The sequence below is a fragment of the Typopeltis vanoorti genome, chromosome 23, assembly GCF_054136105.1.
Source record: "Typopeltis vanoorti isolate ZY-2024b chromosome 23, IOZ_Tvanoo_1.0, whole genome shotgun sequence".
Classification (NCBI taxonomy): Eukaryota; Metazoa; Arthropoda; class Arachnida; order Uropygi; family Thelyphonidae; genus Typopeltis; species Typopeltis vanoorti.
The window spans coordinates 69689097-69714163 of NC_143571.1; the positions used below are offsets into that span (position 1 = coordinate 69689097).

At 37.1% G+C, this 25067-nt stretch overlaps 1 protein-coding gene across 1 annotated transcript in view; it reads left to right on the top strand.

Moving 5' to 3' along the window:
* Positions 1-25067, top strand: part of LOC150093938 (histone-lysine N-methyltransferase 2A-like) — a 294597-nt gene that overhangs the window by 262502 nt on the left and 7028 nt on the right. Inside the window, exon 18 of the mRNA XM_090412869.1 lies at positions 17832-18026. Within this exon, the coding sequence (XP_090268995.1) occupies positions 17832-17937 (106 nt within the window). The 3' untranslated portion in view covers positions 17938-18026. The remainder of the gene's footprint in view (positions 1-17831; positions 18027-25067) is intronic.

Genomic DNA, 25067 nt, shown 5'->3' on the forward strand with positions numbered 1-25067 from the left:
CACAGGAAGTAACACCTTCTGCAATATACCTGCCTGAATATTTGCTGCTGATAAGTGGGAAATTGAAACATTTACAGGAGCAAACATTTTCCTGTGATATCCATTCTGTTACATATGCAACCATTAACTCATCCTGGATATCAAGATTAATAATAGATCAAGCTAACTGAAACACCTTCTCATGCTTATGAAAAGCAGTGTATAATACAAGCTGACACACTGCATTACCAAAAGACATTATACTGGTCCCCCCTTTCCCAAACTATGATAGAATGCAGAGCAGTAAAGAAGGCCCAAAATAAAACTTGGATCTTCTACAGGAACTTCATGCTAGATATCACATTGACCAATGTGAGAGTAGAGATAGATGAATTGTGGAGGTTGTTGGGATATTGCAAAACCTTAATGCAAATACAGCCATAGGATTAGATGGGATATCATTTCGAGTAGTAAGAGAACATGCAAGGGAATTACCATCTCCTCTGACCAAACTGTTTAATTTAAACCGAAGTGAAAAGAGGGCAAAATAGTTCCACTGCATAAAGAGATCTCCAAAAAAGAGGTAGGCTGTTCAGGAGTGGTGGATAGACAAGAATGTAATGCTCTATAGGGAAAAGCATGGTTTTGTGGAGAGTAAATATAGGCATAGTAATTTGTTTGCTTTTGTTGACAAGTGACAATTGACTTGGATCAAGGAAACAGTTACACATTGATACGGCTGTACTCTACAAAGACATTTGAAGGAATACCACATGGAACTGTGTTACATAAACTGGAGCAAATGGGAATGGATATGAAGTTGGTGATTTGAATTAGAATGTGGCTAATGGATAGATATCGAGGAGCAGCATATGTATAGAATTATATCCAAGAGAATGCTCAATTTGCCCTCCCTCTAAACTTCAACTTCCTGTCACCTCCAGATTGTGTCAGTTTCCTAGACATGACCTTACACTTGTTCACGTTAAACTGGCAGCCATTATCCTTTGCCCATGCTGTCAATCTGTTTAACTTATCCAATGGGATTCATTGATCTATCGCTCTCTCTTCCTAGCTTTGCATCATTAACAAACAGCTAATTATTTCTCCATATCATTTCCTGTATTACTGCTGTACATATTAAACAGCATAGATAATAGTCATCTTACATACTCCTTCCTGTTGAGGAATGATGACATGCCTGTGTGCTAGTGCTGTGATACCTGTTTAACCATCATTCACATTTTAATCAGAAGTCTTCACAGACCCAGTTTTAGTCATATTCATAATTCCTGAGAAACTTTTTACAAATAATTAACATTTATGACTATATATAGATTGTGTATATAGCTTTAACAACTGGTTGGTTTTTATCTATATTTTTAGAAACTTCTTTATGCTTTTTTTTTATGCCTGTTTATACTGTTGCTTCATTTATTTATTATTACCTTGTGCACAATACCACAACATGACAATCTCTACTAGGAAAAATAATGGAGCATGGACTCAAGTCAAGAAAATATCTCTATACCCATTACGAGATAAGATGAATACCTCTGTGTCTATAGTGGAAGTTATTATAATATACAGGATCCTGGATATTTTAATAATTTCTCTTTATACTTCCTGGATGGTGAGAAAGATATCAACATTTGCTGTCTACAAAGTTCTGCCCCCCCCCCCCCCCCAAAAAAAAAAATAAAATAAAATAAAGAGGGAAATCCATTTGAGATACAAAGCAAGACTGCACAACACTGGAAATCTGATGGATCTATCAGAAATAAATTAAGCATTCATTCCATGACGTTGTGGATTCTTTTTGAAGCATTAACATCATGGTCCTCTTGCAGGAAGTCTACTTAAAGCCTGTGTTACAAAACTTTACCATCATTCATGAGGACAAGATACAGGATGGACTTCCCTATGGAGGAGTTGCCTTCGTTTGAGCAACCATATCCCCAATTTTAACAGGTCTCTTTCAACACAAAGGTCATTGCCATCTTTATACATTCAAATCAAGAAGATTGTTCTCTATGTTTCATCATCTTAACACCAGTTATATCCCAAGATGACCTACTTGTAAATAGTGGAATAGTACCATCACAGAGAAGGTTGTAAAGCTTATGCTTAATAACAGTAATCTATCCTTGCTAAACACCTTTTTCATATACCCCTATCCGAATATTCACTGTCAATGATAGTGGAAAAGAAAGTCGAATACAATTTATCCTCTCTCTCGCTCTCCAGTGAGGATGCCAATAAAATTCATCTGGAAGTCTCATCTCTGCTACTGAAAGTAAAGCTCCCTCCTACAAACATTTCATTACCAGAAATTGAAGTTTTACAATCCTTAAGATGCAACACCCATCTCATTATCACAAAAGTAGACAAAGGAAAAGCTTCAGTAGTTATGGACTCTACAAATTACAAATGAAAAATATCTCTTTTGCTTTGTGACAGATCAACTTACTAGGAACTGGATCACAACCCCACCAATAATCAACTCTAGAAATTAAACTCAGTGCTAGATGAAGTCATACACCTTGATAGAGATACCATGGACAAACTTAAAACTTATTTTGCTGCAACTCTGCGTTTATGTGGTTTGCCAAGGATCCACAAGAAGGTATTTCTCGTCATCCTGTTGTTGTACCATAAAGATTCTCGTACATATTACATAGCTATGTTTTTATCCCAGCTATTAAAAGCTCATATTGGTAACTCTGCTCTTTCATAGAAAAAATTTCTCTGATTTTCTGGATAAAGTGAAAAATCTTTCCCTCCAACTTAACGATTTAATTGTCATCTTTGATATTGTATCCCTTTTCATTAACATGCCTCTAGAAGATTCACTTCATCTGTTCTCACAAGCCTTCCCACCAGATGAAATTATTCAACTTTGTCATTTACTCTAGTTATTTTCTTCATCAAAACAGAATCTACAAGCAAGTTGAAGGAATTGCCAAAAGTAATCCACTACCCATTTCCACACACACACCTGCTCTTGCCAACTTTTATTTGGAACACTTAGAAGACTTCCTTTACTCATCCATACACTCTTAGCCTTTGTTTTGCCATTTTTATGATCTGGTCCTTACAACAAACATACATTACCTGCCTTTCTAGCAAACATGAACAATCTATATCCACAAATTAATTTCACTTTGGAAATAGAAGAAAAAAAAGTTATCTTTCCTAGACATCTTACTCTACTGCGATCATCAGGTGAACTAATTACTTCCATTTATTGAAAACTTACATTTACTAGATGCTATATTCAACAGCAATCTGCTCACTATCCCTCTCAGAAGATTGGAATTAAAACTTTATTATGTCACATTCACATTAAATGCTCTATACTGCAACAACTACAGCAAGAATTTTAAACATTGAATGATATATGAATCTTAATGCCTTCTCAGAACAGTCTATACAACCTATTTTTGATCTTAATAATTCCACGTCAAATAACAAGGAAGCAGTACATAGAGTCCCTGTCCCATACATTTCTGACATTTCAGAATCAACCTCTATTCTTAATAAGTATAATATAGTGGCTACACTTATTCCATTCAACAAACTATCAGCATCCTTCCCATCTTCTAAAGATAAACGTTCTCCTCTTGCTCTTCCTAGCATCTACCAAGTTTTGTGTAATTATCACCTTTATTAAGGTGATAATTACACCTTTTTTCCACCTTTATTAAGGTGGAAAAAAAGAATTCCAATTTTACATCATCAATAGGAAATCTGAGAAATTTGGCCTTGCACAACATGAAATAGATGCTGACCACAATATCCTATGGTCTGAAACATGCTTACTCCATTGTTGTCACCATAAGTTCAAACATTTATTTAAAGAAAGCCTCAGAGCCTTACTTCATCCTCTGAACTTGAATTGGAATGACTGCATCTCATATCAATGATTATAGGAAAGGCTTATTCTAATCACACATCATTAAGTTTTTTAATTAACCACCTTACCGGCCATTATGAATCAAATACGCATCCTCATACGCTTCGTATCCATTATATATTTCAATGTAATATGAATGGTATTACAATTTTAGTATGCACTTCGCATCCATGATAACTTGGATGTCTATAGACGTCTTGGCCGGTAGCGTGGTTAATAATACAATGTTTCCTCAGTTATTCATTTGTGTTGTTTTATGTATAGCATCTCCTGGCTCTCACTGTTTTAAATTGATCCATTGTTCGAGTTTTACTTTGTATCCAACTGCCTGTTGTCACTGATGATTATCTGCAATTTTCAGGTTGAAATACTCGTGTATGGCCTTTGAATAAATATTATACACTCCTTGTATTTTCATGTTAATTTTATGAAAAGATGCTACAGTATTATTATATCTACGCACAACACACAATCCATGAACTACACGCATCATCATCATCTACCACCACTACATGGTGCATAATAGCCTTTGTCACTCATGTACCAGAAAACAGTTAAACAACAACAGCTGGTTCTGTTAATTCTTTCTTTTGTGCTCTACTATTCTTCTCATATGCTGGTCTACTTCTCCTGATCTTTTTTTTATTGCTTTCCTGTTCACCAAGACACCATCACTGGTACACAACACGCTGTTGTCATGTGCACTATGCAGTCTAACTTGTTGATGCGGAGGAACTTGGCAGTCATTCTACTTTGGCCCTTGCTTTGACAAGATGGGCAGGGCTCTGATAGCTCAGCCATAATTAATTGGCTGGTGAGTCTTTGCTCTAAGCGTCAACAGTTTCTTTCCCCATGGCCAGGGGACAATGCTCAAGTCAGGCTGTGGCGTTGATGCAAGTGTTCATAGTAACACTGGCATTTCACTTCCAAGTAAGGTCCGTGCTTGCCAGATAGAAGCTATCCATGGTGAGTGGAGAGGTTGATGCAAAAAAAAAAAAATTCTTTGATCATGTATTCTTCATCTTCAAAAATTTTTGAGACCCTTACTAGGCTCCAAACAAGTAAAAATACCATAGATACATCTTCTGATAACAGAAAATGTCTGACACATATAAATATATCATTCCTCATCTTGCAATCAATCTTATTTATTCATCAGAATTTAGAAGAATTGGTAAGATCTTTCAGAACATTTAAAAAATCTATTCTAGGAATTGTTGGAAGTTTTTTTCACTTGGTTGTACTATAAATTAAAGATACCAAGAAATTATATACTTGGTTTAATCCTTTATCCAAGTATAAGCAACAAGTTTACACCTGAACTAATTTCAGGACTGGGGAAACTCATAGATAGAAGTTTCTGACTTCACATCACTTGCCTTGGTATCCCATAATGCAAAGCACATATCCTTACAGGTATGTAAAATGCTGTGCATTATGGGAATGGTCACTATCCAGACCAGTTTTGACCTTTATTGAGGTCTCATCAGTGGGAGCCAGACCAGAGGTGATACTAAGATTGAAGTAATGCAGAAGTCATATTTTCTTATACGAGTTGCCAAAAGGTGTCACACTTTATTAAAATACTCTGGATTAGATATAGTTGTTGATAGTTTTTTCACTTGGTATCACCAAGTGAAAAACCTTGGTATCACCTCCGGATCTGGCTAGTGACCCTTTCCATAATGCATAGCATTATACATACCTGTAAGGATATGTGTAATATCCTTACAGGTATCCTTGGATAAAGGATTAAACCAAGTATATAATTTCTTGGTATCTATTCTAGGAATGTTTTTTGTGGAAACATATCAACAACACTCAAAAAAACTACAACAAGCAAAGAGAAATGCTAATTATCCCACCTCAGTAGCCATGCTTAAACCAATAGTTGGCTGCTCTATGTTGATGTGTTTGCTATTTGACCTCATGGTCCAGACACATTGGATACATTTTTAGTGCATTTTAATAGACAAAATTGTAAAATAAACATCATCATAAAAAGTCAAAGGAATAGATAACTTCCTATTACAAGATGGTTGTGGATTCAACTAAAATTTCAGGGAAATCAAGGTCCTGCAGAAACTTAAAACTTTCTGCAGGAGACATTTAAAATCCAATAAGGACAACCCTACCCAAGGCATTTCACTATTATTCATAAGTACAAAACTGGAGATTGACTTGCTTTTAAATGAATCACACTCCTTGTGAACAAGCATGAATATCTTATTGTTACTGGATAAGGTATAGCCATCCACCTCTTGGTGGGATTTCTTATTGCATTATATTCCATTTGTATATACTGTGTTTCAAATTAACTCAGACTGACTTTGATAATCTTATGTTGCAACTGGATTGTGCCATACTTATGAGTTACATTAATGGACAGTACTTTGTGGAGGTAATTGCAATTCCCAGATTATGGAATGCATGCTTGACATTAATGATCTCTTCTTAATAATGGACACAACAGCTTCTTTTATATGCCTACTCACTCATATTCAAACTGCAGTATATTCTTTCAATCTGCTTCTCTATCCATCTTCTGCTGTTTATTCTAAGACTCAGCCATAACCTATCAAGCAGTCAGTGATGTGTAAGGCATTGTATTGTTCAAATAGGGACAACTGCAATTCCAAAATCATCATCTCGGTTTCCATTCTTTCCAAAACCATATTGTAACCCCGAGTTCGAGAAGGCCCAGGCAATATTTTGACAATACTCTACCACAGGGCTGTCCAAAAGACTGTCTGCAGGCCGTGTGCAGCCCGCCTGTGGGTTTTGATTTTCATGAGCAAAAAAATAAAATAACAATTTGAACCAAATTTGTATTAGATATTTTAATACTATCACTAATTGATAATCTCGATGTTGGTAATTTTATTTGATGTTTTTATATCGCTATATACCCACGTGTTTTACAAATATTAAATGTGTCGAAGAAGCGTTCTTACACTGTTTTGTTCTAACGTGCATGCTCCAGGCGTTCACAGGGAACATGAGTGTGCAATTAGTGTTGTTCATTTGTTCAGCTATTGAGGTTGTGTCACTGCTGCTGCCTAAATTACTAGATATGCATTGGATGCAGCTTTTGGATAAATCTTTTTTTTTTTTTAATGCAGCCCTTGGATGACCTAGGGTTAGACAGCCCTGCTCTACCACATCAGATCTCATAGCTTTTGATCTGCTTAGTCAAAAGTACATTACATTAGACATCAGTATGTAAATAAAAAAATGAAAACTTATGTCCAATTTACATCATATGTTGCTCATGGAACCAGTTCATAAAGCAGTATAGAGTAAAATCCAAAAAGTGCAGATATATAACATATCATTCATCTGCCCTGGAAAATAATGGATGTGTGGTTGCTGAACCCAATGAAGTTACTGATCCTCTAGGAGAAAGCTTTGCTAGAGTCTCAGCAACAACTTCATATCTTCATGAATTTTTGATATTCAGAAAATGATGAGAGAAACAGCAAAAACTTCTCTTCAAGTTGGATAACGAATATATCAGGTATCTATTAAGAAGGAACTGAAAAGAGATGAGAATACATCTTCCTTGGATGTCCTCTTTCTACTAAACAACATAATTCTTCCTGAAGAGTTCTTTCAAGATTCATGCCAAAAGGCAATTAGCATAGCCTTCTCAAAAACAGGATAAAAAACTATGAACAATTATTATCCTGTTACTCTGATATCTAAGAGACAGTGATCTTTTTCCTAAGTGCAACTGATAGAGAATGATCAGCATTAAAATACTTGGTCCATTTAGAAGAATGTCAGAGGTGTAATCCTTAAACTTGAGCATCTGGTTTCAGTTTTCTTTGACATGGAAAAAAAAAGTTTATGACTGAGCCTGAAGATAAGGGGATATTAAATTACCTTTACAGTCCAGGTGTCTCGTGGGGCATATTCTGCTTTTTATTAAAAAGTTTCTCTCTCACACTGAATTTTCCAAATCCAATTGGGATATTTTCCCAACCATGCTGCCAGGAAGAGGGTATTCCCCAAAGTTCTGTCTTAGGTGTAACACTTTTGTTTGGTCTCAAATTATTCTCAAGTAACTGAAAGGTTTCCTTTCCCTACAGATAATGCCTGATAAGTTGATAATGTTACAATTTTTTGTCATTTCTGTAACATCAGTTATTGAAAAGCACCTTAAACAAGCACTTGATCACATCTTTGTGGATCCCAACAATGTGATCAGATTTTCAGAGAAAAAAAAAAGTGTATTCTTTTGTCAAAAATGCAATCTTCAACTATCCAGAGTTAAGAATTATTATTATATGGGAGTATCTCCACGGAGTCAAAAGACTCATCTCACTAACCATTATTTACACAGTACCTATCATACCACTCATTCACTACAAATGTGAGTGAAAATAGTGGCTTGATAGGGAATTGCGATGTACAAGATGGCAATGAGTGGTGATCAAAGAAAGAGTGAAAGCAACTATACAGAGAGAGAAAATGGTTTGAATGATAAAAAAAATGAGGAATTATTTGTAGGAAGTGAGATCGCTAGGTTGCACGCAGTGATACAAAATGCGCAGCGGCAATTAGAGCACCTGCAAAACTCTTTCCAGAGTGATTCGGCTAATGTAAATAAACAGCGTAAGAGTGGGAGAGTTTCTGAAATGAAGGAAAGAGTGTTGTATGGCGACTCATTATTAAGAGGAGTGATAGATGGGAGTTTAACTAAATCGTACTTACCGGGTGAGAATTTTAGGATGTAAGTAAGAGTATTAGAGCGCAAAAACAGAGGGTGAAAGAATTGATAGTTGTGGTGGGTACGAATGAATTGAAAGGAGATAAATTTTTTATGAGAGAGGACTTGAAAGTATTGTTAAAGGTAGTGAAAGAAAAGAGTGACAAGTTAGAAGGGTGAGTCTGTTGCTGCGCTATGACAGAGAAGAGTTTAGAAGGAGGGCCATAATCGCAAATGACATTATGCGCAGGTTATGCAGACAGTGTGGTGTGGAATGAGTTTGATGGGCAAAAGGATTTATACAAGATGGACTTGGTGTGCAGAGACTGGAAAAAAGTGTTGCGGAATGAAGTGAAAATGGATGTGCAGAACCAGGGAAACTAGAACTACCAAGTGGGGGGGGGGTGGATATGCGGACATCAGTGAGACAGTTGAGTGTAAGAATGTATATAATGTACCCAAGCCAGCACTAAGGACAAAAATTAGGAATGGGACATTCAGAATAACACACATCAAGATAGGGGTTGGGACAAAGGGATCACTGCATTTCATGTATACTAATGCCAGGAGTATTAGGAACAAGAAGTAAGAATTTTTGGCCTTGATTGGCTCTTCCTGGCCACAGGTAATTGGCATTAGTGAAACATGGCTGACGGAAGATGGTATAGTTAGTGGGATAGAATGTGTAGGTTATAGTGTGTTTAGGAGGGACAGAGAGAATAAAATGGGGGGAGGGGTGTTATTGATGTTAGCTGATGAACTGCAGCCAAGGAGAATTGAAGTTGTATCGCAGGATAGTGAAAGGAGCTCATTTGAGGCTATTTGGTGTGAGATTGAGACTGGCAGAATAAAATATACAGTTGGGTGCTGCTATAGACCAGGTGATGGAATAGATGATGGAGATAGTATGCATAAACAAATTGATGAAGGAGGGTAATTATTATGGGAGATTTCAACTATGGTAACATTGATTGGAAGGAGGAGAGGACACATGTGAGGAAGGAAATGGATTTTATTCAATTATTAAGGGATAACTATCTGAGACAGCATGTAATTGAAAATACTAGGGGTGTGAGAGTGCTTGACTCTGGTAATAGCATCTCAGAATTTGACTGTAATGAATATGACCATATTGCCACCTATTGGTGAGAGTGATCATAAGGTCTTGAACTGGAAGCTAGCTAAAGGGGTGGAATTTTCGATTAAGACAGGGTATATGTGGAATTACCGTGCTGGCAAGTATGACAAGCTTAGGAGATTGCTTGGATCAGTGCCATGGCATGTACAACTGCAAGGGCTGGACGTCGATAGAGCATGGGAAGTGGTCAAGGAGCATTTACAGGAGGTTATGGCTGATTGTATACCTAGGGTCCGAATAGTAAAACAAGTAAGGATTAAATGGATGAATAACACCATTAAGCTTGAGCTGCAAAAAAAGAAACAACTGTGGAGGGAATTTAAAGAAAGGGGTGACCTGCAGGCACACGAATGGTATAAAGTGCAAGCCAGAAGGGTAACGAGTGGTAAAAAAAGCAAAGACGGATTATGAAAGGAAACTAGCTATGCAAGCTAAAGAGAATCCCAAACAGTTCTTTCAATATGCTGCAAGCAAAAAAAAACTGTACACGGCAATGATTTTAAGCAATGACGATGGTAAGGAGGTCACTGAATCAGTTGATATAGTGGAGTTACTGAGTGCGCACTTTGCAAAAGTATATCATCAAGGTGGTGACATTGAAAAAATGAAGGAACCATTAGTTTATACGGGAATTGTGATGAATGAAGTGGAGGTGAATAGTCTATTACAAAACCTTAATGTGAATACGTCTGTGGGATTGGATGGTATACCGGCACGGGTCTTGCGTGAAGCGGCTAGGGAATTATCAGTGCCCTTGACCATGTTGTTTAATCTGAGTCTTGGGTCTGGTTTAGTCCCGAAGGTGTGGAAAGAGGGGAAAATAGTTTCACTGCATAAAGGAAGATCTAAGACTATAGTTGCAAATTACCGACCGATCAGCATATCAGGAGTCGTTGTCAAGGTCTTGGAGAAAGTAGTCAAGGGAAAAATACAGGAATGGATTGATGAAAATGAGATACTGTACAGGGGACAGCATGGCTTTGTGAAGGGTAGATCATGCCTCAGTAACTTGCTCAAGTTTTATAACAAGGTGACGACTGAACTAGATAAGGGTAATTGGTTTACAGTGATACTGCTGGACCTGGCAAAGGCGTTTGACAGGATACCACATGGAATACTAATCTGTAAACTACAACATATGGGAATGGATATAGGGTTGGTGAGATGGATAGGTGGGTGGTTGATGGAGAGATATCAAAGAGTAGTTTATTCAGGAGTAGAGTCCAAAAGACGGCCTGTGACTAGTGGTGTGCCGCAGGGTTCTGTTCTTGGACCACTGCTGTTTAATCTGTTCATTAGGGAAGGATCTAAGTGGAACAGTTCATTTGTTCGCTGATGATGCAAAGTTGGGTAGGGCGATAGTGAATGCAGAAGATGTCAAAATCTTGCAAGATGACTTGGATAGATTGGAATTCTTGGCTACAGAGAATGGATGTCAATTTAATGTGACAAAATGTAAGGTTATGCATTTTGGGGTGAAAAGATTAGCAGCAGTATACCACATTGGTGGAACTGTACTCCAGGAGATTGATGAGGCCAGGGACTTGGGAGTGTTGGTCGATAGGGAGATGAAGTTTAGGGGGCACATTGCAAAAGTAGTTAAATCAGCTCATCAACTCACTTGGTTGTTGAAAAATACCTTGACGAGCAGAGACAAGCAAGTTATTGTACCTCTGTTCCGAGCCTTGATAAGACCTCATCTCGACTACTGTGCCCAGATTTGGTCACCTCGGTTCCTTCTTGATGGAGAGGAGGTGGAGAGGATATCCAGAGGCGAGTGACTAAGATGATAGCAGGTGTATGGAATGAACCATATGAGAACAGGTTGAAGATTTTTGGGTTGCAGAAACTAGTTGATAGGTGGAAAAAGGGGAGATATGATTGAGACATTCAAATTGCTAAAGGGATTCTATAGGATTAATTCAGAGGATATTTTTGAGATCAGGACTGGTGGTGGAAGAACTAGGGGACACCTATGGAAGCTGGGCAAGAGTGTGGTTAGCAGGGATGTTAGAGCTGGGTTCTTTACTTTTAGAGTGGTAAATGAGTAGAATAAGCTGCCAGTATCTGTTGTGGGTGCTATGATGGTGGGCGAGTTCAAGGCAAGGCATGATAGATACTGTGATAATGTCGTATAGTTGTGTGGACATGATGTTTAGGGCCTCCCTCGATGAGTCTAAGGACTCCCTGGGGTCGTCCGAAATAATAATAATAATAATCTTATAGAATCTCTTTAGTAACTTTAGTAACTGTTATGTTCAGCTGTGAGTTTCTATCACGTTCCCTTTCCTCTGCCTGTTGACTGCCTCTTCCCCCCCCCCCCCCACACACACACTCCAGGTAAGAAGCATGTGGAGCAGTCCTCAGTGATAGGATGCATAGTCTATACATCACAGTGACTGAAATTCTCTACAGATGAAATAAGTGAGTGAGCACAATAGTCCTAAATCTGTTTAGCTAGAACCAAATGTGCCAAGGTAAATTGAATCCTGAAGGTTTGACAGTTGGATCTATGATCAGGTACTTGTTTGTAGTTCATTCCAGAGTCTTCTCCACCAGTCCTGGGGATCGTCATCTGGTATTTCACAAGCTAGACGGGAGATCTGGAGATAAGATAGCAAGCTAGAAGTGGAGCGGTATCTTCGTATATGGAAGGGTTGTGATATTATTTCTGATTTTATTTATTTATTTGATAGCAGCTTCTTTTCTGAAGCATGGAGGAGTGATATGGGAAAGAACAGGTGACTGTGGTAGAGGATTAGACCTTAAGGTACCAGAGATGGTTCTCACTGTTATGTTCAGCTGTGAGTCCACAAGTGTCCTGTTTTGACTTTGGCTCCAGACTGGTAAGTGTGTTTGTGATTGTCTTTAGGTGCGAAGGAGCCTCTGTAGCTCAATCGGTGTAGACAAAGTCCTTTGGTTGGAAAGACCTGGGTTCGATTCCTGTCAGTGACATGAGGAACCTATATCTGGTCTCTTTCGACAAAAAGTTGAGTTAGTCTCATATGGAAGTAGGGGGGGGGTTTCACCTGGAAAGTTGGGTTTTTCTTCCCCCAGAACAGGCAAAGCAGCTCCGTGAACACACATTAATTACAGTCATGAATAACGTTCCAGCCATATGCCGGTCCCGAGCCCAGATAAAATTTGGGGGGTGGGGGGTGGGAAAAGCAATGGTGAACTACCCTGTAAAAATCTCACCAGGAATACTTTGTGGGCAATGCCTACAAAATCACCTACCATCAGAAACGAATGAAAGGGAAAACCATCTTAGGTGGGAAGACCAGAGCTTGGACTACTGTTCTATGAGTTGAAGCATTACAACCCAAATTTGTGTGTGTGAGCTTGTTTATAATGTTGGTGCTATGTGAGACTGTGATCATATGTGACGCAAGGGTTGCTGTCATGGATTAATAGTCCTATTACAGAAGTTTATTTTTAGTTTTCTGTGATCCTCATGGTTATTTATGTGAAAAGCTGAAACAACAGCTTTGCTGAGGGTTAGGGGATAGTCCCCAGGTTTCAAAGTAGTTTTGCATTGAACTCAGAGCCTTGGAAGTTATTGTCCTGGTGGTGATTGCTGTTGTCAGCATAAACTTTTGATCCTCTGTTGGAGGGATTTTGCTTGTATACAGATTGAACTGAGCTGGGGCAAGGTCAGATCCTTGTAGAAGTCCATCCTACAGGATAAATGTTTTTGACAGTTAATTATTAAGACATCAAAAATTATTCCGCTTTATCAAAACATTCTGAGTTAGAAAAATATCATACACCAAGAATAAAGGATATATCTCTGGATCTGGTAATGGTTGGAATGGAAAATGAAACCATAAAGCTACTCAGGATCCTTGATGGAACAGAATTTGATGATGGCTTGTCCCTAGGAATGGGCAGACATCTACAGTGCCCTAAAAAAAAAAAAAAAATCTGAGACTGATAAAAGCAAATTCTCACAAAATCATAAGCCAAAATTTAATTCACGAAGCAGTAACAGTCGAAACTTCTTGCAATGGAATTGCCATGTATTCTGCCATATTCTGCCAAAACATGGTCCAAAATATTGAGGTCCTCTTGCTGAAACATAAGCCATGTTTTTCTCTCAAAGACATGTTTGTAACTTACTGAGAAACCTTCATTACAGTATACCTTTAATCAGTGGTGAGCTGTAATGCGCTCGCACGAGCCCTTTGTTAAATTTTTCTCAAATTTGCAAGCCTCTTATTCTTCTTGTTTACTTTTTTATTTTAAAAAAAAAATTTTTTTTTTTTTTTGAAACATATTAAGCGGCAAACTCATACAGTAACCTAACAAAAATTAGTCTATTCGGCAGTGTATGAGTTATTTGGAATTATTGTTTCATTTCCTCTATAACGAATGCGCCCAAGTTTGAAAATAAAATAAGTGCAAGTGCTATCGTTACCCTTCTCCCTTCTGGTAGCCAATTGTATGGTAAAACCAGTAGCCAATCAAATGTTTTATTAAAGATTATAAAAGATTTCATTCTTATTATATTTTGATAGCCAAAAAATGTTTTTCTTATGTAAGATAAATTAACACAGTTGATTGTGTGCAAATATTTCATGTTTAGATCATGAAATATTTGTTTAAAACCCTTTCATGCACGAATTTCTGAAATGGTGATTAAAAAACCAATAGTAGCCGTCCACGACAGTGGACATGAGAGGGTTAAAAATGATGGCCTTTAGAGGTTGATTGTCCTCTATACTTTTTGATTGGAATTTGTACACAAGCTGTAAGATAAATTAACACAGTTGATTGTGTGCAAATATTTCATGCTTAGATCATGAAATATTTGTTTAAAACCCTCTCATGCACGAATTTCTGAAATGGTGATTAAAAAACCAATAGTAGCCGTCTATGACATTGGACATGAGAGGGTTAAAAATGATAGCCTTTAGAAGTTGATTGTCCTCATACTTTTTAGTTGAAATTTGTACACAAGCTGTATTAATAAAGTTTTCGTGTGAAATACGTTTTTTTTTTTTTTTTTTTTCCCTCGACGATGCGAGCCCTTTGTTAAAATTTCCATAGCTCACCGCTACCTTTAATTATAGTATAGTATGCTTGCATATATTGCCATTCTGGTTGGTTGTATTGGTTGTTGGTCTTAATGGGGGGCTTGAAGTGGCTTGAAAAAGTTCTGTGTTTGCCTCCAAAGCAGAATTTCCAGACTAGGTATAAAATGAATAAACACACACAATATATATATATATATATATATATATTATTATTATTATTATTATTATTTGTCACCTCCAGGGAGTCCAAAGACTCATCGAGGGAGGGTATCTGCTCTACAACTCTGTCTCCACCACTCACAATCCACCAACTGACTGCAACTACACCAACACCACTTATCGCCAACCACCACAAGTATTTCCACAGACAATCATAAACATCCATGCCCACAGTGGGGTTCGAATCCCCCATGGGCATGGATGTTTGTGATAGTCTGTGGAAATACTGGTGGTGGTGGTGGTGGCCAGTAGATGCCGTTGGTATAGTTGCAGTTAGTTGTAGTTGGTGGATGAGTGGTGGAGACAGAGTTGTAGAGTAGATACTCTCCCTCGATGAGTCCTTGACTCCCTGGAAGTGTCACATAATAATAATAATAATAATAATATATATATATATACATACATATATATATATATATATATATACACACACAGGTAGTCCCTGGGTTACGAATGAGATACATTCCTGAGAATGTCTTTAAATCGTATTTGTATGTAACTCGGATCTCTGATGAACAGTGCATATACGGTAATAATAATACTATAATGGCTCATAAGTGTAATACTGTAATAATAAGTTACAGAAACTATTGTGCTCTTTCTTTTAATTCAAACAAACTCATACAAAAAGTTTAAATAGGAGATAGAAGAAATTTCAAAAATGAATATTAAAGGTTAACACTCATCCAATGTTGCATCAATGTCTTGCTTGCTGAAAGGGGCATTTTTGAGGCAAGAAGGTAGGCTTATGTTAATCGGAAGACGATGATGGAGATGGTGTTGGAGAATTAGGACTTGATTTTGCTGCTGGAGGAGAGGAGCTTACCACTGATGTCGATTTCTCGAAACAGGTATCTAGAGTTGTTTGCACAGGTTTGTTTGTTTTTTTTAATCATAAATGGCCTTGTAGCAGTTAATGTTCACACTAACTGCATGGTAAACCTTTGTAAACAGATGAATGTTAGGATCTTGCTCCTCAAGCTTAGCAAATCCTGCTTCAATGAGATGAAAGGCTTCAGCTAATTGTTTTGTCGTAAACTTTCTTAGCTCTGGATCTTCTTATTCTTCATGTTCTTGTGTTTCTGTCAGCTGATTCTCTATCTCCATAAGATCTTCATTGGTTAATTCTTGTGAATGGGACTCTAGTCAGTCAGTAACATCATTTTCATTAATGTCCAGTTGCAGTGCATTGTCACTATCCCACAGCTTTTTGGCTTCTGTGAAGCCAAGAAAATCATCACAGAATTGAGGGCACAGTTTGTTCCATATCCCTTTAATTGTTGATTACTTCACTTCCTCTCAAAATCAACAATTTTTTTATGGCATCATGGATGTTATAATTCTTCCAGAATTTTCTCAAGGACATTGCATCATCTTCCATAGCTCTGACCTCTTGCAGGAATATGCTCTGTAGATGTAAATGTCGTATTTTTACAACATTTACTTTAGGTAATCCCGTAAATTTGACTTCCAAATAATGGGAAGAGCTGCTTTAATAATGCTGTGAAGTGCGTGTTTGTTTACATGCGTGAAAGAAACTGGTTCCTGAATTATTAATTTAATTATTAATAATCTTTATGCAGAGCCTTGGGAACCCATTCATAAGTATGAAACGCCGTAAGTCGAGTCATCCGTAACCCGGGGACCGGTTGTACATACATACATACAGGGTGGCCATAATTAAAGATGAGGTGTTCAGAGCCCTGTAGTGAAAAATGTATTGGGCAAAATTCAACCAAACTTGGTGTGAGTATACTCTGTAACATGGGATTTTTATTTACAGAAAATAAAAATAATACAAAATTCTGCCACAAGGAGACATTTGGTGATAGAATTGAGTGATATTTGCATAATCTCACTGTTTCTACTGATGAGTTGGTGGATATAAGAAGACTGAAATGGATTCACATCATTCTGACTGAAGTGCTATGGATCTCACCTTACTGGAACGTGTGTTGCTAGTCACGCTTTACTATCAACAACATGCTAATGCTGAGCTGCAAGATATCCAGTGTTTGATGGATAGGAGAGAAGGTCCATGACAATAACAAATCTTAGAAAAATGATTTTATCATTTGAAAATAGCAAATGTTTAGCAGTGAGGCACAAGCAGATTATTCCTCAACCGCATTGCATACAACCTATGACTGAGCATCTGCAGTGATTGCCAATACATGATATCCATGTCTCCCTTGGCCCGGCTCGGGAAAACGAAGTAGCACTCGGTCCGATGGAGCAATACAGTACTTCGTTCACTTCGGGTTCAACAGTGGCCGTGATTCCCAACAGCTATAGGGTATTCCCACCTTATGTGACTGCTAATTCTTAAGTAATGTAGAAATAGGAGACATGACACAACATAAATAAAAAAATTAATTTTAATTAAGAAAAGATTTTTAAAATTTTTTCTAGTGTTTTTTCCTTTTTCTTTTGGAAGGGGCCAGGGTTCCCCCCCCCCCGGGTTCGCCACTGATCTGGAGGATAGTTAGTCCTAACAGAGACCCAGGCAACTTTGTGCTAAATCCACTCTTCACACACACACACACACACACACACACACACACACACACACACACACACACCATAATACTGAGTAACTATCACTTTGGCCATAACAGGTGATTTGTTACTCTCTGCGCATGGTTTGACTCACATATTCATCCTTAGAGCTTAATTCCCCCCCCCCCCCCCTTTTTTTTTTTTTTTAATATTTTTAGTTTTTTTTTTCACATATATATTTATACACAACAATTTGACATAAGTTATTTACATCAATAAATACTAAATATTAACATTAATTCACTGTTCTATTTTTAATTATCTTTTTATCAGAATTATGAAAGGAGAAGAATTAACATATGATTACAAGTTTCCAATTGAAGATGAAAAAATTCCTTGTACGTGTGGATCAAGGCGCTGTAGGAAGTATTTAAATTGAGCATTTATTTGTTGCTGTGATTTGAAAAGTGTATATGCATGTATATATATGTGCATACAAGGTGGCAGCTGTGAAATAGTAAAATAACAGTAAGTTTAATTTTATTTTCTCTTTATAAATCTAAAATGTAGCACTGGAATTATACTTATTTGTCAATTCTCAAATTTCATAACTCATTTTAAAATGGTGAACATCCAAACATCATGCCTGTATTTATTTCAGACTACAGTATTGAAAAGAAAAACAACTTTTACAAAAAAGGTGGAAATCAAAGAGTACATGTTAGAAATTGTTCACAAATTAATTTATTTTTTATATTTATCATTTCTTGAAGATCATATGCAATAAATAATCAACAGCTGCACAATACTCTACTTGCACATGTTGAACATAGTCGCTACATGGATTAAGGCAGATTATAAGAGAAAACTTAATATTGTAGTAGCAAGCATCACGGCATGGAGAAAGAGAGACAGACATAGTGGATTTAGCCTGAAATTAAACTTTGGCAGTCTACTCTATTCAGGAATCATAGAGAGGAAGTTGTTCTTGTTCAGTTCTACAAGGGTCCCACTCATTTCACACACCCCTTCTTATTGCAGGGTGATGATATGCCTGTGAGGAGTGTGTGTATAAGCATCATGTGTATAACCGTTCATCATATGTTAATGAGCACAGTCACTATTTTACCACTTTTAGTAATCTACCTGAGCCTTACATAAACACTTAGGCAGATTTTATCCATGCATCATACATGCCCCGTGTTTTTAAATGTTTACAAGAAATTAATCTGTATACAAATATAGAATATTTCCAAACTGTATATTTTAATATACTAATTTTATTTTTATATCAGATATACATATTTTACTTTATATATATATATATGTGCCATGGCACATAGTCAGAGATGCACCGTAAAAAAATGAAATCGCAGCAACAAACACAACCCACATATGACATGCTCAGAGTACACTTGCTTCTCATAAATAATTTAGATTCTTATTTACTGAGAATCTGATGTTGTGTGTATTATGTTTGTGAAGCAAGATGAAAGTGAGTTTTGAGATTAGTGCAAAATGGATGACATTCTAAAAATCATTCAACTAATTTTTGAGACAAGTATATGGACCTGTGGGTGACAGTTTCTGCATGATTTGCACTTTGTATAGATAGCAATCACTGTCATTTATTATAATTTGCTGCATTATTTCAAGTCTTAGAAACCTGAGCCTGCAGTAGTTCACTGGATCTTCATCAGTCTGTTTTGTTTTTTGTTTTTTTTTGGGGGGGGGGGAATTATGCATGACATCTTCCCAGATATCCAAATTGTTTGCTATACCACATTTTAACATGAGATGACTTGTCCTTTTTTTCATTTCACTTTTTATTTATATATTTTTATTTTTTTTCTGAACCTATCAGATTATTTCATCAGAGGATGTAATTGTGAGTAGGGTTTTGCACTTCCCTCCAGTTGGTGAGAGTGATCATGAAGTAATCACATGGGTTGTGACTAGCCATATGAAGACTTCTGTGAGGAAAGGGTGTGGTAGTGCAAGGCTAGTGATTATGACAAGCTTAGAGGCAGCTTGGAGCTATAGCATGGAATGAGGAGTTGAGCAGTAAGGAAATAAACACTGCTTGGGAATTAACAAAGAAATACAACAGATCAATGGGTGAATGTATTATGAAAGTCAAAAGGCTGAATAAGGTAAGTGTAAAATGGATGAAGTCTGGAAGAAGTAGAAGAAGGCACTTTAGAGGGAGCACAAGATAAAGTTGCATGAAGAGTAAAAAGAGTAGGCCAGCAGAGGGACTCAGTTGGTTAGAACAACAAAAGTGCAGTACAAGTAGAAATTAGCAAATCAGGCTAAGCCCAAGTAAGTTTTTTCAATGTGGCAAGTAAAAGGAAGAATGCTTATGGTAGGATGTTGTTAATGGATAAAAGTGGGAGATTGGTGATTGCTGCCGATTACACAGTCAAGGTATTCAGTGAGCAATTCATCAGGGTGTTACACCTGAGCATATCATTTCACAGTGAGCTTGTCATATGAAATAAGAGAATATTTAACGGTGATCAGGCAAAAGGTATACGAGGAGTTAAGTAAGCTAAATGTCAATGGGACAATGAGACTTGATGACATGTTGCCACATGTCTTGGTGAATGTAACATCAGCCTTGGCCTACCTGTTTAACAAGAGTACAAGCACAAGTCCCAAAAGAGTGGAGGGAAGACAAAATTGTTTCACTTCATAAAGGTGGTGACAAAGCTAATTATAGGCCGATCTGTATTTCTGGAGTTGGGATTAAGGTATTGGAGAGGTTGGCGAGATATAGGATACAAAAGTGGGTCGATAACAGTGATGTTTTACAAACTTGCTTATGCTATAACAAGGTGAGTGTATTCAACGAGATGCATATATAGTGGTATACATTTATTTGTGAAATTTGCAAAACCTTTTGATAGACTAGTGAGTTGGATAGACGAATAGCTATTGGATAGATATCAGTGAGTTGTATATTGAGGGTGGGCACTATCTTGAAAGAGGAGAGTCACCAGTGGTGTGCCACAAGGGTCAGTTTTGGAATCATTGTTATTTAATTTGTATATTAATGATATTGGGGTAAGTTTAACCAGCAATATGCAACTATTTGCAGATGAAGCAAAACTGGGAGTGATGAGGAAACAAGCAGACGTTAGCCTTACAAGGAGGACTTGAATAGATTGTATTAGTGGACAGCAGTATGGCATTGTCAATTCAATGTTGTCAAGTATAAGGTTCTGAAATTTGGTAGGCAACAAACAGGATACAAAGTATACCTGGTGGGAAAATTTTGGAGGAAGTTGAGGAGACGAGAGACTTTCAAGTGATGGTGGAGGACAAGGATCTGACATTCAGAAGTCACATTGCGCAGGTTGTGAAGACATCACATCAGATTATGGCAATGATGCAGGAGCCTCTTGATTGTAGGAATAAAGAGGTTCTGTACCATTGTGTTGTAAGGCTTTTATTATGTCTTGTATGGATTATTGTGTACAGATTTGGTCGCCTGGTTTTCTTGGTGATGAGGATATGTTGGAAAAGGCTCAGAGAAGCCTGCTAAGGTCATAATTGGTCTTTGGGATGTGACATATGAATATGAAGACAGATTGGGAGAAAATACAGTTTGCAGTCTAGTGAATAGGAAGAATAGAGGAGATGTGATGGAGACATTTAAGTTGGTAAAGGGCTGTTACCAGGTTAATGTGGAAGAAATTTTTTGTAGAATGGAGAAAGGGGATAGAACAAGAGGACACCAGAAAGTTGTGTGAGCAGGGACATAAGGAATAGGTAGGTTCTTTGCATGAAGAGTGGTTGGTCAGTGGAATGCTTTGCTTGACATTGTTGTGAATGCAGATACATTAACCGAGTTTAAAGCACAGTTTCATGGGCTTTATGTGTAAGAGTGTTTGCTTCTTGTGATGAGTAGTTAGGCTCCATGGAAGTGGTATTAATAGTAATAACTAGTATTTCATAATGCTATTACTCATCTCCATATAGCTTTATTGTAGGTGCTGTAACAACATGTACTTTTCTGGAATTCATGTTGTGTCTTCCCAACATTATATTTGTTTATTATTATTATTATTAAATGGACACCTTCATGGAGTTCTAACACTCATCGTGGGAGACCCAAATTATTAACACAATATTTTTTTACCTCTCCTTGAAACCATTAACAGGCAAGGCACTCACATCTGACTCGAGCAACCTATTCCATTCATTCACCACTCGCTATGCAAAAATCTTGTCCTCATGCCTTGCTTACCACACTCTTACCCAACTTTCAGGGATGACCTCTTGTTCTGTCCTGTCTAGCCAAGGGTTGAAATATTTCCCCTCTATCAATCCTATAAAATCATCCATTATGTTTAGCACACACCATCAATCTGTTTAAATCATCCTGCAATTCACAACCCCTCAATCTTTCCTCATCGGGAACATTCCACAGACCACTCACGATCTTTGTTGCTTGCCTCTAATCATCTCCCCCAGAAACCCAGATTACCATACCTGAGTACAGTAATCCAGATGTGGTCATATCAAGGATTTATAAAGTTAAATGATAACTTCCTTATCTCTGTTTGTTAGTGTGTTGTTCAATAACCAAGCAATCCTGCAAGTTACCCAGGCTACTTTAGCAGTATGCCCTCTAAACTTCAACACTCTCTATCTACTATCCCCCAAATCCCTCACTTCATCAATTTCCTGGAGTACAGTTCCTTCAGTGTGGTACATAGCTTGTAACTTTGTATCCCAAAATGCATAAATTTACACTTTTCCACATTAAATTGATATCCGTTATGTTTAGCACACCATCAATCTGTTTAACTCATCCTCCAAGCTCTCTCTCTCTCTACATCACCTTGATTAACTGTTTCTTATCCAACTTTGTATCATCAGTAAACAACTGAATATCTCCTTCCAAATTATTTCCTATATCGTTTATGTACAAATTAAAATGCAGTGATCCAAGCACAGAGCCCTATGGCACATCACTAATCACCTGCATTTTCCTGGATTTTACTTCTCCATATACTATTTTTTGGTATCTGCCAAAAAGTAGTATATGTTATCATATAGTCTGTCATCAGCTACTTTTATCCATATTACCAGTTTCATATCTATTCCCATTTGTTGCAGTTTGTGTAACAGAGTTCCATGTAGTATTCTGTCAAATGCCCTTTGCAAAATCCAGCAGTATTATCATGTAGCCATTCCCTTTATACAACTCTCAGCTGTCACTATTATAAAAAGTTAGTTGATTACTAAGGCATGACCAGGCCTTCACAAAGCCATGCTTTCCTGTTAGAATATCATATTCTTATCCACACATTCCTGAATTCTCTTTTGACTAACTTTTTTGGTACTTTTACCCTCACTCCTTAGATTCTGATTGGTCTGTACTCTGCTACCACATACTTAGATCCTCCTTTATGCAAAGGAATTATTTTGCCCTTCTTCTTTCTTGGGACTTTACCAGGACTGAGACTTAAATTAAACAGCCTAGTCAAAAGGCATTGCCAGTTCCCCTGCACATTCTCTTAAAGTATATGCTGATGTCCCATCCAATCCCACAGCTGTATTTGCATTCAAAGTCTGCAATATCCTAAGTACCTTGAATTCATCTGCCTCTGTTTTTACATCAGTCCCTGTAACCTCTTCCACAACAATATCTTCACCTAGATGATATACCTTGCAATGGTCCCTCAGTTGGTCAACATTCCATCCTTCTCTATTACTTCTGTAATCTCATTAAAGTTAGTCTTCCATAGTCATGCTTCCTCCTACTTGCAACATAAAGGAAAAAAAAAAAATGCTTGGAATGTCCTTTCACCTGCTTGGCTAATTTTTTCTCATAATCTGATCTTGCCTTCCCTACCATGCTGGTTACTGTTTTGTTTTTGCTTGATCCTAGCACCGTTCATAAATTAGCTGGTCACCTTTCTTCTTATATTCACTCCACAACATTTTTTTTTTTTCAGCTCATGCTGAATGATACTACTCATCCATCTAGCTCCTACCCAATTTATCTCCCATGCACCGTGTACATCCTTTCCTTTCAGATCTTTAAGATATTGTGTTCCTGCCTCCTAAGTTTATCATAATCACCTGCCTTGTAGTTCCACATATACCCCTTTTTAACTGGAATTTCCACATTTTGCTACACTTCCAATCAAGACTACATGATTACTTTCCCCTGTTGGAGTCAATGTAGCCACCTTGCTTATGAACTGATCTTCTCATCCTATTACCAGATCCAACACTTTCATACCTTGATTCTCCTCTGTCTCATTCTGCTTTAAATAATTATCTCTCGATAAGTGTAATAAATTCCATTTCCTTCCTACCAAGTGATCTTTTCTCCATCCAGTCTGTATTTAAGATGTAGAACTGTATAATCTCTGCCCTGCTGATTTTTTCAATTATCTATGATAACTTCGGATATTAGAGATTAACCTGAAACAGATGAGCAATCAGCCAGTACATTTCAGTATAGTTTACAATACATGTACAGTCATGACTTTGGTCGAGTCTGTATTTATTTAATTTTAAACAGCTTGATTTTTTTTTTTAATTTGTTTTATGTGGTTCCCACTCACAAAAGGTTATGAGTGAACCTATAGCACATTTGTACCATGGGTGGACTAAGGATTTTTGTTTTTTCCTATTTTTATCAATTTTATATATTTTTTTTGTAATTTAATTTATTTGTACATCGTCTGGAAACCTTGCTCTAGAGACCAAACATGCAACTTTTTCCATGCCATGCTCTAGAGACCAAACATGCCACTTAATAAGAAAGGGTGATGGTCTGATGCTGCATGATGAAATTCATCTCCCACCTAAAGACAACCCTCAATTCCTGTAGAGGAGTGATTGCAGAATGAGATCTCCTAGATAAATTAACCCTTGATTAGTCATACCTTTTTTGTTACATAATTAGTCACATGGAGGCCTATTTGATCCCAAAATTAAAATTATGATATTTCTTTAATTTCTCAGTATTTCTCAAAATGTTTTTATTTATAATAAGGTTGATTATGGTGAGTAAAATGAAATAAATAAATCATTAATATTACTTTATTAATTAGAGGTAGTCCTCGACTCACGACGACTTGACTTACGACAGCCAAAATTATTATTATTAAAAATTCTCTAATTTAACTTTGCCCGCCAGCATATACATACATACAGTATATCACATTGCTTTTGTATACGCATTGCAGCATTGCTGTTAGTCGACAAGCAAAACCTATCACCAATAGCCGCTGCTGTGATTCATCCACTTCTAACTTATCACAGCCTTTGGCACATTAGTTGCTAATCAGCAGTCGAAGTGTTCGTTTTTCTCTCGTTGCAATTTTTGTATCTCGTCGTAACCCTATCTTGTCCAGTAAGAGAAGTAAAACTACTGATGAAAATTCCAACATAAAAAAGAAGGTGAGGAAAGCTTTAAGTTTAGATGTTAAAATGAAGGTGATTAAAGCATATGACAAAGGAAAGAAAGTCGGTGAAATAGCACGAGAAGAAAAACTATTGCATTCAACTGTTTCAACAATCATAAACGATAAATCGAAAATA